Source organism: Macrobrachium nipponense, chromosome 31 (assembly GCF_015104395.2).
Source record: "Macrobrachium nipponense isolate FS-2020 chromosome 31, ASM1510439v2, whole genome shotgun sequence".
Classification (NCBI taxonomy): domain Eukaryota; kingdom Metazoa; phylum Arthropoda; class Malacostraca; order Decapoda; family Palaemonidae; genus Macrobrachium; species Macrobrachium nipponense.
Genome location: NC_061093.1, coordinates 23,477,667 through 23,492,636, shown reverse-complemented (window position 1 = coordinate 23,492,636; position 14,970 = coordinate 23,477,667). Strand labels below are relative to the sequence as shown.

The following is a 14,970-nucleotide window of genomic DNA, read 5'->3' as shown; positions in this document are numbered from 1 at the left end:
AAACCTATTAACGTAATTGGCCATTATTTTAAAGTGAATCTTGGAAGTGTGGAAGACCATGAGTATGATGACTCATGAAATTTTTCATGTGTTTCACTGGCTCATCTGTCATGTACAGGACCTGACTCATAAGTAATGGATGCAAAGGAAGAAGAAACCTGGGATAGCACTCGTGGCCTGGGCTTGGGTTTGAGCACTCGTGGCCTGGGCTTTCTATTCTACTGTACTCTCCTAAGTTGCTGAAAAACTTTTTTTTTAACCATATATCAGTACGTACTAGTCTGTAGAATTAAGGGATTATCTGATAGTCAATATCTGTAAATAGAAACCAGTTGGGTACCCATGATGTTCTTTCAGACTTGACATGCCATTTTCAAGGAAACCTTAAAAGGTTTGAGTGCAGAGTAATCCAAAAATTTTATTACTGCTTTTAATATGAATCATTAGGGACCTTATAAACTTCCAAATCATGGAGTGGGTGAATGTTTTAGGGTTACTTGAAAGATTTCCTTGTAGACAGGCAGCAGTGTGTTGCTGTTAATGGGAAATTTAGTGAATCAAAAGCTAATGTCCAGAGTTCCACAGGGTAGAATTACAGGCGGCCCTCTGCTAGCGGCAGGGGTTCCTTTCCTGGCTGCCGATGCCAAGCGATTTTAGACGCCAAGCGATTTTAAAGCCTACGGCCACTGCACACCTTTCGAAACTAGACTAGTCAAAGGCACAGTAATCCCACAACGGCGCAATAAGTAACACTATATTTATGCAGTACAGTACTATAGAATTTACTGTACAGTAGTACTGTACAGTACATTATAGCATTGTAAATACTGTAAAGTGAAAAAAGCCTCGCTTTAATCCTATGGGTGTGTCGAGTATGTAAATATATAATAAAGTTTATAAGGTGTACAGGTAGCTGTAGTGTTCAAGTTACATCATTAGTCTTACGATAGTCAGATTTTATGAGATCAAATTACAATGGCCTAACTTTATCCATCTTCTAGTTACATATGCTCAATAACAGCAAAATAGAGTGGTGAAAGTATGGTTTTAAAGTTTACTCGTTGCGTGAACGTGTACAGCCATGAACAATCGAACGAGAAACTTTTTTCTAAGTACAACCGATCTGGATAACATCCGTTTGGCTTGTATTTCAATCATCGTACTACAGTACAACATTACGTACCGTAGTTATAAATGGCGTTATGTATAGAATAGAACTGAGATCTTAATATAATAACTTTATTCGCTATAGATCAAAGATCAATATAGATTAAAGATCAATCGGGAAATATACTGTTGAATTTAAACCTAGTTATAACTGAAGCTGAGAAAACTGTTCAAGCTGCTAATGACTATTGTCGTACATCGGCAACAAGGATAAAACTGCAGTAAATGTATGCCATCAAACACAGTAGATAAAATTGGGATAAAATAATTTTAATCAAAACTACTGTGCTTGAAAGAACACATTTTACTGTTGGTTTCACGCCGATATAAGATAAATAACGTAAAGTTCGTATTACGATGATATAAAGGATTATTGCGAACGGAATCGTGTAATTTTTTACGCAAAAAATATGCCGCCAACGTAATCCGTTAACGAAATTAAAGTAGGCTAGTTCACATTCACAACGAGACCTATTCAATAAATATTTCCACCTAAAAACACGTTGTATAAGGAAAAATAACTCTTATATAAGTCTAAGTATCTATCTAGATATTAGTTTATGATAACTAGAAGCAAGAGCATTCGCTCAGAATTGCGTTATGGTGAAACAAACTTATTCATCAGCTGATTTCAAACCACAAGATTGGCCGCTCCGCGGAATACTGGCTTAAATTTGCCGTAGTATTTTAAAATACAATAATATGAGAATACATACAATATTCTTGGATACAGTGAAATAATGTATAACTTTTTAAAGGATTTATGGAAAAGGTGCATAATTAATAAAATAACACAATGCATTTTTCGGAACTGGCGGACAAGAACGAACATGAAAAAACATCCCCTGACAACGTGGAGCAAGTTACAAATGCTGCCTTAATTTGTATCTTATTTCTGTACAAAAATGAAAATACCTTTACGTAATATATTTTCATACACATTTTAAACATAAAAGCATAAACATTTAAAAAATAGACACATCAATCGCTAAATTTACACTTTTTAACTATATTTTCGGAAGAGCGGCAGACGGCGGCATACAAGAATGAACTTGACAATACATCGTAGTCGATAACTTGAAGGGAAGTTTCAAAAGCTGCCTTTTTATCATATTTCTGCACAGAAATAAAAATACCCTATTCGTAATACATTTTCATACACATTTTAAACATAAAAGCATAAACATTTGTAAAATCAACACACAGATCGCTAATTTGCACCTTTTTAAATAGATATTTTCGGAAGAGCGGCAGGCGGCGTCTCGCAAGAAAGACCATAAAAAAATATTGTATTTAATAACTTGAAGGGCATTTTCAAAAGCTGCCTTTGTATCATATTTCTGTGCAGAAATAAAAATACCTTACACGTAATACATTTTCATACACATTTTAAACAAAAGCATGAACATTTATAAATACACATCCATAGCTATATTTGCACTTATGTAACTCTATATTTTCGGCATAGAACAGCGTCAGAGGCATATATTTTACCCTAATATCTCCGTATTAACTCTCCATAAAATTTGTTAATATAATTTGCATAACCTTTATGGTCTGAACGGCATTTCTACAAATGTATGAGCTCGTGAGACAACGGCGCTAGCGGCGCTGTTAACTGAAAATTGTGCCGTTAAAGATACCTTTAACCCTCTTACGCCGACTGGACGTATTTTACGTAGACATTTTTTGTCTCCCTTGTGCCGACTGGACATATTTTACGTCTACTTACTAAAGTTTTTTTAAAAATTCGCGGAAAAATACTTATAGGCCTACCAGCCTAAAACTTTTGAATCATGCGCCTTGGGGGATGCTGGGAGTTCACGGATCAAGGTGGTGGTTTGTTTACAATCGTTACGCAGGCGCGCAGGCACGAATTTCTTTCTTGCCGCACTAAAAAGTATCTGACACATCTCTGAAATTATTTTGTTACTTTGACATAATTTTTGTACCATTGTAAATTAGCAGTTACATGAAGTATTATATATGAAAATGTGCGCAATTTTATGTAGCATACAACAATAAAATACTCATGATTGTAGCTTTTATCAGTTTTGAGTTTTCATATAAACGATAATTGCCAAAATTTCAACCTTCGGTCAACTTTGACTCTACCGAAATGGTCGAAAAACGCAATTGTAAGCTAAAACTCTTATATTTTAGTAATATTCAATCATTTACCTTAATTTTGCAACTAATTGGAAGTCTCTAGCACAATATTTTGATTTATGGTGAATTTATGAAAACTTTTTCCTTACGTCCGCGCGGTAACTCTTCCGAAAAAAATCATACATGCGATTGTGGTAATGTTTGCACCATTTTAAAATTAGCCATTATATAAAGTTTTATATATATATGGAAATGTGTGCTATTTCATGCACAATACAACTAAAAACAACCCATGGTTGTAGCTTTTCAGTTTTGAGATATTTTCATATAAATAACGATAATTGCCAAAATTTCAACCTTCGGTCAACTTTGACTCTACCGAAATGGTCGAAAAACGCAATTGTAAGCTAAAACGCTTATATTCTAGTAATATTCAAGCATTTACCTTCATTTCGCAACAAATTGGAAGTCTCTAGCACTATTTCTATTTATGGTGAATTTATGAAAAAAATAAACTTTGTTCATGAAACTTACCTGTCAGATATATATATAGCTGTATTTTCTGAAGTCAGACAGAATTTTAAAAACTTCCGACACACGCAGTGGTCGGCCAGGTGGTTAGTACCCATTCCCGCCGCTGGGAGGCAGGTATCAGGAACCATTCCCATTTTCTATTCATAATTTTTCTGTCGCTGGTGCTGGAAACACCTGTTTCCAGTACCTCCGTCTTAAATTTTGGAAACTTCATTGCCGCTAAGTATCCTAATTGTCTTTTAATTTATTTACTTGGATTTGTGGCTAGACATACGCTATCTTAAATTGATTTGAATTTGATTCATTTTTGCATAAGATATCTGAATCTAGTTAGGCTAGTTTCAAAGGGTGTTGTCTGCAAAGATAGGGTGTGGCTACCGAAAGCTTCGGTAGATCCGCACTTGGTATGCACGAGGGGTATGAGTCTTGCTTCTTTGTTGAGATTTGTCATGTAAGGAGTGTGAGACTTTGTCTAATTCCGTAAGGAAGACGTATGATTCGTATGTACGCAATTAATCAGTAAACATGTCTAATTCCGTAAGGAAAACTTATGATTCTTATGTACGCAATTAATCAGTAAACAAAAGTCAGGGTAGTGAACCTGCTAACCTTCCTGTAGACTTTTGTTTTGCCTAACCCTGTAGTATGGTCTACGGGTTATGAATATGTCTGCGAGAGGTGATCGCTCTCCTTCATTGTTGTGAAGAGTGCTACTTCTGTTATTGTTTCTCATAACCCTGTAATGTTGCCTTCGGGCCCTAAACAGTGTCTGTAGAGGTTATTGCCCTTTCTCTAATACTCTTTCGATTCGTATCTTAGAATCGAAAGTGCTTGCTTTAGAGAGCAATAGTGAAGTGGCTAAGTGCAGTGACAGTGCCCCTTGTGTAGTGGAGGGTGCGTCAGATCGGCCTTATTTCGCCTCTAGGCCGGGACCTCTGCTTGACTCCCAGGACCCGGGGAGAGAGCATGTCGAAAGCCGAAGGAGGGTTACGAGGAACCCCCACCGATCTGGCGTGCCTTCGGCAGTTTTCTGATGAAAATCCCCAGGGGACTGCCTAAAAGTGCGTGCACGAGCACGAATCCTGAAGGATTGCTTCTCGTCCTCCGAAGCGTCCTCCCCGCGCAGGGGTTGGAGCTTTCGGAAGGACTCGCGCCCTCTAAATAGAAGCTTTATAGAAGAGGACGCTTCATGTCCTCTCTCTCTCGTTATGCGTTCCAGTGAGAAGTAAGAAGGCGAACGTCGCCTGATCACGTGTACGTCTTTCCACTGAGAAATATGAAAAAGAAGTCTTAGTAGCAGGACGCTTTTTGAGAGCGGACGTCAGAGCTTTGTTACTGTAGAATGAAGAAGGCGTTCCCTCGCCAGGCGCCCCTCGTATTCTCACACGATCAACCCTTCTCCTGAGACTGTTTCGTGCAGTCGGATTTCTCTCCGAGATGTATCTCGCTTGTTTTGACGCCTGTCAGGAGCGTGACGCTTTTTTGCACGCTTCTTTTGACGCTAGGCTTGGACGGGACGTTCGGATGGACGCCAGGCGCGCGCGGGTGCACTCCAAGCGCGCACCAGTGGACGCCGAGCGCACGCCAGTGGACGCCGAGCGTGCTCGCTGCTCGCCGGTGGACGCCGAGCGTGCTCGCTCAAACCCGCCGCTCGCCGGTGGACGCCGAGCGTGCTCGCTGCTCGCCGGTGGACGCCGAGCGTGCTCGCTGCTCGCCGGTGGACGCAGAGCGTGCTCGCTGCTCGCCGGTGGACGCCGAGCGCACGCGCCAGCGCACGCCAGGTGTGTCTCATTTTTGAAATATTTGCATATAAATCACGATAAATAGAAAAAAAAACATTTGGTCAAATTTGACTCTACCGAAATGGTCGAAAAACTCAATTGTAAGCTAAAACTCTTACAGTCTAGTAATATTCAGTCATTTATCTTCATCTTGAAACAAATTCAAAGTCTCTAGCAAAATATTTAGATTTATGGTGAATTTAAAAAAAACTTTCCTTCCCTCCGCGCTCGGATTCTCCACCACAAATCTCCGAAATGCGTACGTCCCATTCTCGGAATATTTGCTCAGTTTCATATTAGGCATTTCATAGTTTTATATATGAAAATGTGCGCAATTGCATGTAGAATAAAACTAAAAATATTTGAAGGTTGTAGCTTTTCTTATTTCCGAAATAATTGCATATAAAAAATATATATAAATTTCGACATTCGGTCAATTTTAACTTCAGATATGGTCGAAAACTGCAATTGTAAGCTAATACTCTTACAGTATAGTAATATTCAATCATTTGTCTTCATTTTGAAAAATTGGAAGTCTCTAGGACAATATTTAGATTTGTGGTGAATTTTTGAAAAAAATATTTGTTTACGTCCGCACGTTACGAATTCATGCATTATTTTGTGATAATATTTTCTGTGTTGCTTTTATCGTTTTACAATGTGTTATATGCCAAAATAATCGCAATTCAGTGTACATTACAAAAAAAAAAAAAAAAGTAACTTGTTACCTTTAACGGTTTTGCGCACAGCGTGATTTGAATACAATTATATATGAAATTTCGTTTTTGCGCTATGATATATCGCATTATTTATATATGATAATTTTTTTCATTTCTGATGGTTGCATACTAAACTTCAGCCAATGACAAAATAAGGAGCCAAAAATGACTTAATCTTGAAAATTAAGCGCCCTGTGATTTTTTGAAAAAAATATTTTTTCCGCTTCCCCGCTCACTCTGAAACACCTCCGACACACGGGATAATTTTTTGTTTACTGCTTCGGCGTAAGAGGGTTAAAATGCCTTATTTTTTTAACTAATATTTTTGACGACCGCCGTAAAACAGATTCGCCGTTGAGTGATTGCGCCGCTAACCGCGGGTTGCCTGTATTTGGCCACCATTACTTTGGTGAATACAGTAAATTTGGTTGTTGGCCTGGAAGAACTCCATATTCCTAATGATGCAACACTTTTGGGTGTAGTAGTCTCCATTTGAGAAATGAAGCTGCCTTCGGCCTCAACTGGAACATTGACCAGGTCAATGAATAGTTTTGTGGTGTGAGGCTGAACTACAGTAAAAACCTGATTAATTAGAAAATCTTCTATGGTTTTTCCACACAATCCTACCCTTCAGGTGGATGGAACTTTTGTGAAAGTCTTGACTTAAACTATTCTGGGTGTAAATGTGTGTGTTTTAAATGCTTGTTTTAAATGCTTGTTTTAGTTTTGAGAAGACACTTGATAGTAACCAGATTTGCTGAACATCAGCACCAATACGTATGTAGTAATGTGCCTTGCTGTGGAACTTGGTTCCTCATTAGGGTACTGAATAATCTGATGGGTTCTAGCGCTTGGTCTTCAAGAACTAAATTTCATAATAGGTATACTACCCTCAAATGCAATAGAAGTTCACTCGACGTGGTTCGGAAGTCATGTAAAGCAGAGCAGTTGGTCCCATTGCTGAATAACCACTGGGTCCATGCAATGTTAAAACTCCATACAAACAAACTCTAAAATGCTATTCTTTCAATTTAATGTGCAATAAGATTTTCCAGTTTTGTCTTGAGTGAGATTTCTAACCCTTGAGCTTCTTTCTATGAGCAGCATCGTTGGAAGATTTAATTTAAATAAAGTTAATGGCCCCCGAGGACTTGTTTCATATGAGTAGGGTTTTTTAAATAAAAAAAAAAAACCGTAATGTTTTAACTAAAAAAAGAGAGAGGAGAATAGCAATTAACATTCAATCTTTGGGATACTCTGAACAGCTAGTCTCCTTTCATTGAATAGGAAGGAAGCTGTCTACTTTCATTGAATAGGAAGGATGCAGATCACCAGGCTTGTACCTGGAAAAAGTGTAGGGCATGAAAACTACCCAGTGATTTAGCTAGTCATTGTCACATAAGGGAAGGAACCACAGTCAGGAACTGTTAACAATGAAAATGTAACAAATCACTCTTGAGAGATGTAAGATCATTAGCCCATAAACTCTTTCCTCCTGCTGTTTGAGTGCGAGGAAGCTGAAATTGTCCTTCCTAATCACACTAGGCCACAGCCAGGAAGTGGTAGGGCTTAATTCAGATGCTGCATCTCAAGAGCTCTTAAGATGAAGCCCAAGAAGTCTGGCTGCAGATCAAATGGTCCCTGCTGCTTAGGGTCCCTGGACCAATGACCAGGACTCCTTATGTTGGTGTAGGTGACCCTTACTGATGAAGCATATGAATTAAAGGAACTTCTACCACAGCAACAGAAACTCTTGTATATATTTTAAGAGCATGAATGTGAGTGTGTACAGCCCATTACTACTTGCTGTAATCTTCTTCTGGACTTGTGCTGGAATGCTGTCCAACCAATGCTTATCTTAAGGTGCTAGACAAACCCCATAAAACCAGGTCGCCGATAAGAGTCTGCCGATAACCGGGTACTAAAAATTAAGTGCATTCAATACAGTATGTTATCTAACATTTTTAAATTGTGAATGGTTTTGTATAAAAAGTCAAGATTAGGGTAATACTGGCAGTAAAGAACTGAATAATCCATATTCAGTTATGGACAAAATTAGTACAGATATCTACTAAATCTCTGCTTCTGGAACAGGTCAGTGAAGAGGTCTAGGACTCCTCTGTAAACGAAGGAGCATTGGTTAGACAGGAAAAAATGAAGCACAGTAGTACACAGGAAAAGATAAGTGCCTAAGTCTCTTATGGGACTGGGAGGAAACTCCCGACTGCAGCACCAAGTAGTAACATAGGTTTGACAGCGAGAGCAAGAAAACAAAGGAACAGGAATGGGAATAAAGTTAAAACTAAAACTTTAACTACGGGACATTAATGAAATTGCCCTTAATGTCTAGATTACAGATTTGTCCTGACTGCACTTAAAAAAAAATTTAAGATGTGTAGACAAAGTTTAAACTAAAACTCTTCCTAAATTTTCAATTGGAAAATTAAGGTATTTGAGCTGTAGCCATACATATTAGAGGTAACTTAAATCATTCACCCCCTTTGCTTATTTTCCTTTATTTCCAATTCCATTCTGAAAATATTTAGTGTCTGTTGTATGACCATTGGCATCCTGTCCTTTATCAACAACTGTGTACACATTGGTTAATCAGTGCACGGCCAGTTAAGCATTTGCACAAATATACTGTATACGTATATGGAAGTCTCTGTACCTAGAAAAATTACATTCCCTTAGGCCTTTTAAAACTTCATTGCAATCCATTACAATAAGTATTTTCTAAAGGTCAATTTAATTTCCAATTACATAAAACATGTTCACCTGCTTAATATTGTTACTGTGGATTGACTTAAAATGGTTATTTTAACAGGTCCTAGAGAGCAGCTAAATCAGATTAGTGCTTATTTAGATGGCTCTGTCATTTATGGTTCAAGGAAGGAAATTACAAACTCGCTTAGACAGTTGGTAAATGGACTCTTAAAGGTGCAGGTAAGGTTTAATTTTAGTCATAATGCAAAATGTCAAGTTTTGATACTGTGGCAGAATGACTTTTATCACTTTTATGTAATACTAATTGGTGTGACAATATTTATAGTTGTGACAATAGAAGTGCATAGATCTTTATATCTTAAATACTTAGTTGTAAAATTACTTTTATTATGGTTGTCAAAACCTTATTACCTGTTTGTTGGGATATGAAAATACTTTAGCAATGGGTCTAGGTTGTATCCCAAAAATATTAATCTGCCAGAGCATTAGTGTTTCAGAATTACTAGGTTTCCTTTAACAGTTCAATTAATCAAATAAAAGTACCAGGCAATAGGCATACTGGAATTAATAATTCTATGGCTAATAGTGAAACTTACCCATTGTCTTAAGGTAGACTATTTAGGACCTTGTCCTTGCTGAAGAGATTCCTCCTTGTGCATTGTCCTTGAAAATGGTAGAGGGGTATAGGGGACAAAGACCTTCCCACATTTCCTTTTGTCATTTTAGTGACTAGTGTAAAAGTTAACTCGAATGGAATGAATGGTTTTCTCACATTAATCTTTAATTTTAATAAACCTATGGCTGTGAGGCTAGTTGCATATTGAGGCCTCTATTTAAAATAGCCAATGGAGGAATATGATTGAAGATTAACTACACTAAATATTAACTACACTAAAAATTTGTTTATAACTTTCTAATGTGTACTGAGTGTTCTTTAAAGTAATTCATAATGGATTACCTCTGGTACTAAAATGAAAAGATTCAAAGGAATATGTACTGTAATATCTCCATTACTTGATGAAGAATAGATTTACCAAAGTTTAGTCTTGGATGTTGGTTATGAGAAGATGCCTAAGTATGTGAAGACACATGAAGATGTTAAATGAGTAATTCTTTGGTTGTCTCCAGACAAAAGCAATTTAAACTTAAATTTTTTTTCCTAGCTACCAATAATCCAAAATTTTCCTAGCTACCAATAATCCAGGATCCCATTGGCTAATACTCTGCAGCATAGTTGTATATAATGGCTAATATTGACACTCGATAACCATGCTAAAAAAAGCCCCCCAGGGCAAGGAAACTTGGTTGGCAAGTTTAAAGAAAATCTCTTGAATGGGAAAGGAGAGATATGCAAATGCACATGGTGTAAAAGAAAAAAATTCTTCCCTACCTTCACAAGAGTTGAAAGGTCTTGTAAAAACCCCTTGTTAGGCTTCTTTTAAGACTATTGTTAATTTTACCAAGTTATAAATATATTTTTGTGAAATTTTAACCTCTTACATAAAAAATGAGAACAAATCCATAAAATCTAAAATCTGTAACATTCTTGGTATATTTGTTGTTAAATACTTGCATAAATTTACTAAAGTGCAGTAACTTTTTTGCATTATAAATTTTGACTTTCTTTGCTACACTGCAAAAGTACAGTCATTAAAGATGAGAATTAAAACACGCCAACCCCTGGATATATTTGAACAAATAAATGTCATTGGAACTAACACAAAATGCCCACTTGAAGTAAGGATCAACAAACTTTGTCAGAGCAATGAAGTTGGCAACTAGTCTTAAAAGTTGCTATTAGTCACTAGACGTGCTTCAGAAGCCACGTAAAGCAGTTGGTTCTGTTGCCGAATAACCACTGGTTCCATAAAACTTGAAAACTCCATACAAAGAAAGTTGCCATTAGTGAAATTGTATGCTATAGAAGTAATGGAACCTATTTCCCGCCAGATTCCCTCAAAACTGATTTGTAAAATGTGTTGCTCGCCATGAGTGAATCAGTCCACCACCCGAAGCCTGTTATTGGAACTAGTGAGGGTATCCATCCATTAAGGGTTAGTGAACCCCACTATACCAAAACAGTGGGAGTAAATTCTGGTAGAGAATTTAACTTTGTAGCTATGGGAAAATATTTTTCTATACAGCTGTTTGAAATTTGCTACATTTCTGACGATAGGTCAGTTTTTTACCTCTTGGAAAAGTTCAGGTGGAATTTTGAACTAAATTGGATGGTTACAATCTTCATATGGCTGAGGTATGCTGTAAATTGTTTTTCTAACCTAAAGTGTTGGATGGGATGGAAGTAGTTTATATACAAAGACATTTAGTAATCCTAAAGTGTTGGGCAGAATTAGTTTAAATACAAAGGCAATTAGTAATTTAGGCTCAAATGTGCACAAGGTTTTAGTATTGCAGTCAGCCCGACGCTTAGTGGCATCGGTTAACGGCATTCTTGATTTTATGGCGCTTGGCTAATGACTGTTATCCAGATTTTCAGCGCTAGCAAGCTGTGTTGACTGCCGCTTATGTTGTAAACTCAATTTATTAGCATAATTGTTGGCTATTTTCAGTATCGGTGACTTTCAGTCTGCAAGACACCGCCAGGAGCTGGTTGTATTATGGTTTGTACAGTTTGCTCTTGTTTAAGGGGGCAGAATGATGTATCTATTATTTTATCTGTTGATAGTGTAAATTTTCCAGGTTACGTTGGAAGGCAAAATCTTGTTGCCTGGCGAGGAAAATCCTAATGATGGATGTAATGTTCATGATCAGTTTTCTAATGGATTTTTCTGCTTTAGAGCTGGTAAGTTTTTAATACTTGGGCAATTCCACTGAAGTTTTAAGTATTCAGCACTGTATTTTCAAGCAAGAATTAGTTTTTCTTAATAAAAATGGAAATTTTCAGTTTGTAGGTTGCTTAATCTACTGGTTGCTCTCTGGTTACAGATTTTTTCTCACACCAAACTTCCAAACAAAATAATATCCAGGCATTCTGTGGGATTGTAAAAATTAGTTACTCCTGGATCTTGCTGCTAATAAGTCCCTGGTTGGTTTGGTTAAGACATGAAGATACTGCATGCTCTGGTCTTCATAGTTAAGTCTATGCTTAGCTTTAAATGGATATTTTCTTTAGGTGATGGGCGTGTTAATGAACAAATACTTCTGGTATTTATGCAAACTGTTTGGGCCCGTGAACACAATAGAATAGCGACAGTATTAAAGCAGTTCCACGGAGACTGGGATGATGAGAGATTATTCCAAGAAACACGAAGGATTGTTGTTGCTGAACTGCAGCATGTTACATACAACGAATTTCTTCCAGCAGTTTTAGGTAAGGAAAGTTAAACTGTTAGTGTGGTCAGTATTATAATTATTAGAATTTGAATAAAACTGAATTTAATGTTTTATTTTAATCTGTATGGCAGGAAATGTGTTAATGGAAACCTTACAGTTGAAACCTCAAAGTAGTGATCAATACACATCGGATTATGATGAGACGCTGGATGCTTCAATAGCTAATTCTTTTGCAACTGCTGCATATAGATATGGACATAGCCAGATCTCTGTGAGTAATTGAATTTTGAGCTAAGATAATTGGTCTTTGATACTGAACCATTCATTGTTGTCACTAAGTTTGACACTAGGAATTTGAGCACCTAAACTGGCTAGATAAAAACTTAACTAGATATGTCTGGTGCATTTCAGTTTGTAGTTGTGTAGAAGCTACATAATTGTCTTGCATACCAGCAGTTTTCCATAGACAATTTTCTTTAATTATAACTTTCTATTTATATTAAACATGTAATATATGTATTGTTAAATCTTTAATGGTAGGGAAGTGTCAAATGACTTAGATTTTTATGCCTAATGCTTTTTTTTTTTTCCCTAGTTGCCCATAACTAGTACTAACACAGTTGCAAGTTACTGTATGCAACTTAATCTAATTTTATCCTTTAATACCTAAGCCTAACCTGACATTACCCCAACCACTTAAGAACCTGAACTTATCCTTAACCCTTAAACGCCGACTGGACGTATTTTACGTCTACATTTTTTGTCTTTCGGGTGCCGACTGGACGTATTTTACGTCTACATACAAAAGTTTTTTTTAAAAATTCGCGGAAAAATACTTTTAGGCCTACCAGCCGAAAACTCTTAAATCACGCGCTTTGGGGGATGCTGGGAGTTCACGGTTTAAGGTGTTGTTTTGTTTAAAATCGTTACGCAGGCGCGAATTTCTTTCTTGCCGCACTAAAAAGTATCTGACACATCTCGGAAAATTATTTAGTCACTGACATAATTTTTTTACCATTTTAAATTAGCCGTTACATGGAGTGTTATATATGAAAATGTGCGCATTTTTATGTAGAACACAACAAAAAAATACTCATGGTTGTAGCTTTTATCAATTTTGAAATATGTTCATATAAAAAATGATAAGTGACAAATTTTCAACCTTCGGTCAAATTTGACTCAACCGAAATGGTCAAAAAACGCAATTGTAAGCTAAAACGATTATATTTTAGTAATATTCAAGCATTTACCTTCATTTTGAAACAAATTGGAAGTCTAGCACAATTTCGATTTATGGTGAATTTATGAAAAAAATAACATTTTCTTTACGTCTGCGCGGTAACTCTTCCGAAAAAATCATATGTGCGATTGTGGTAATGTTTGCACCATTTTAAATTAGCCGTTACATAGTTTTATATATGAAAATGTGCGCAATTTCATGTAGAATAAAACTGAAAATAATTGAAGGTTGTAGCTTTTCTCATTTTCGAAATATTTGCATATAAATCACGATAAATAGAAAAAAACCACGTTCGGTCAACTTTGACTCTACCGAAATGGTCGAAAAACGCAATTGTAAGCTAAAACTCTTACAGTCTAGTAATATTCAGTCATTTATCTTCATTTTGAAACAAATTCGAAGTCTCTAGCACAATATTTAAATTTATGGTGAATTTAAGAAAAAAACTTTCCTTCCCTCCGCGCGCGGATTCTCCGCCACAAATCTCCGAAATGTGTACGTCCCATTCTCTGAATATTTGCTCAGTTTCATATTAGGCATTTCATAGTTTTATATTGAAAATGTGCGCAATTTCATGTAGAATAAAACAAAAAATATTTGAAAGTTGTAGCTTTTCTTATTTCCGAAATAATTGCATATAAAAAAAATTCAACATTCGGTCAACTTTAACTCTTCAGATATGGTCGAAAACTGTATTTGTAAGCTAATATTGTTATAGTATAGTAATATTCAATCATTGTCTTCTTTCTGAAAGAAATTGGAAGTGTCTAGGACAATATTTAGATTTATGGTGAATTAAAAAAAAAAATTGTTTACGTCCGCGCGTTACGAATTCATGCATCATTTTGTGATAATATTTTCTGTGTTGCTTTTATAGTTTTACAATGTGTTATATACCAAAATGATTGCAATTTAGTGTACATTACAACGAAAAAAAAAATAACTTGTTACCTTTAACCGTTTTGCGCACAGCGCGATTTGAATACAATTATATATGAAATTTAGTTTTTGCGCTATCATATATCGCATTATTTATATATGATAATGATAATTTTTTTCATTTCTGATGGTTGCATACTAAACCTCAGGCAATGATAAAAAAAAGGAGCCAAAAATGAACTCTTAATCTTGAAAACTAAGCGCGCTGTGATTTTTTGAAAAATATTTTTTCCGCCTCCGCGCTCACTCTGAAACTCCTCCGGCACACGAGACATTTTTTTTTTACTGCTTCGGCGTTTAAGGGTTAATCTTGTTATAGGTATTTTAAAGATGGTAAATTTTACCAACCAATGTTTTTTCTGTTAAAAAAATTTTTTCTATAGAAATTATAATTACAGCTCACTATTAAAAACAGATAAGAACTAAAAACTGTAACAAATTCATAGTGCATGTAGAAAAA

At 36.2% G+C, this 14,970-nt stretch overlaps 1 protein-coding gene across 2 annotated transcripts in view; it reads left to right on the top strand.

Moving 5' to 3' along the window:
- Window positions 1–14,970, top strand: part of LOC135206694 (peroxidasin homolog pxn-2-like) — a 123,225-nt gene that overhangs the window by 86,073 nt on the left and 22,182 nt on the right. For both annotated transcript variants that reach the window (XM_064238116.1, XM_064238115.1), the window contains 4 exons: window positions 9,138–9,256; window positions 11,738–11,840; window positions 12,171–12,368; window positions 12,463–12,602. In XM_064238116.1, the coding sequence (XP_064094186.1) occupies window positions 9,138–9,256; window positions 11,738–11,840; window positions 12,171–12,368; window positions 12,463–12,602 (560 nt within the window). The remainder of the gene's footprint in view (window positions 1–9,137; window positions 9,257–11,737; window positions 11,841–12,170; window positions 12,369–12,462; window positions 12,603–14,970) is intronic.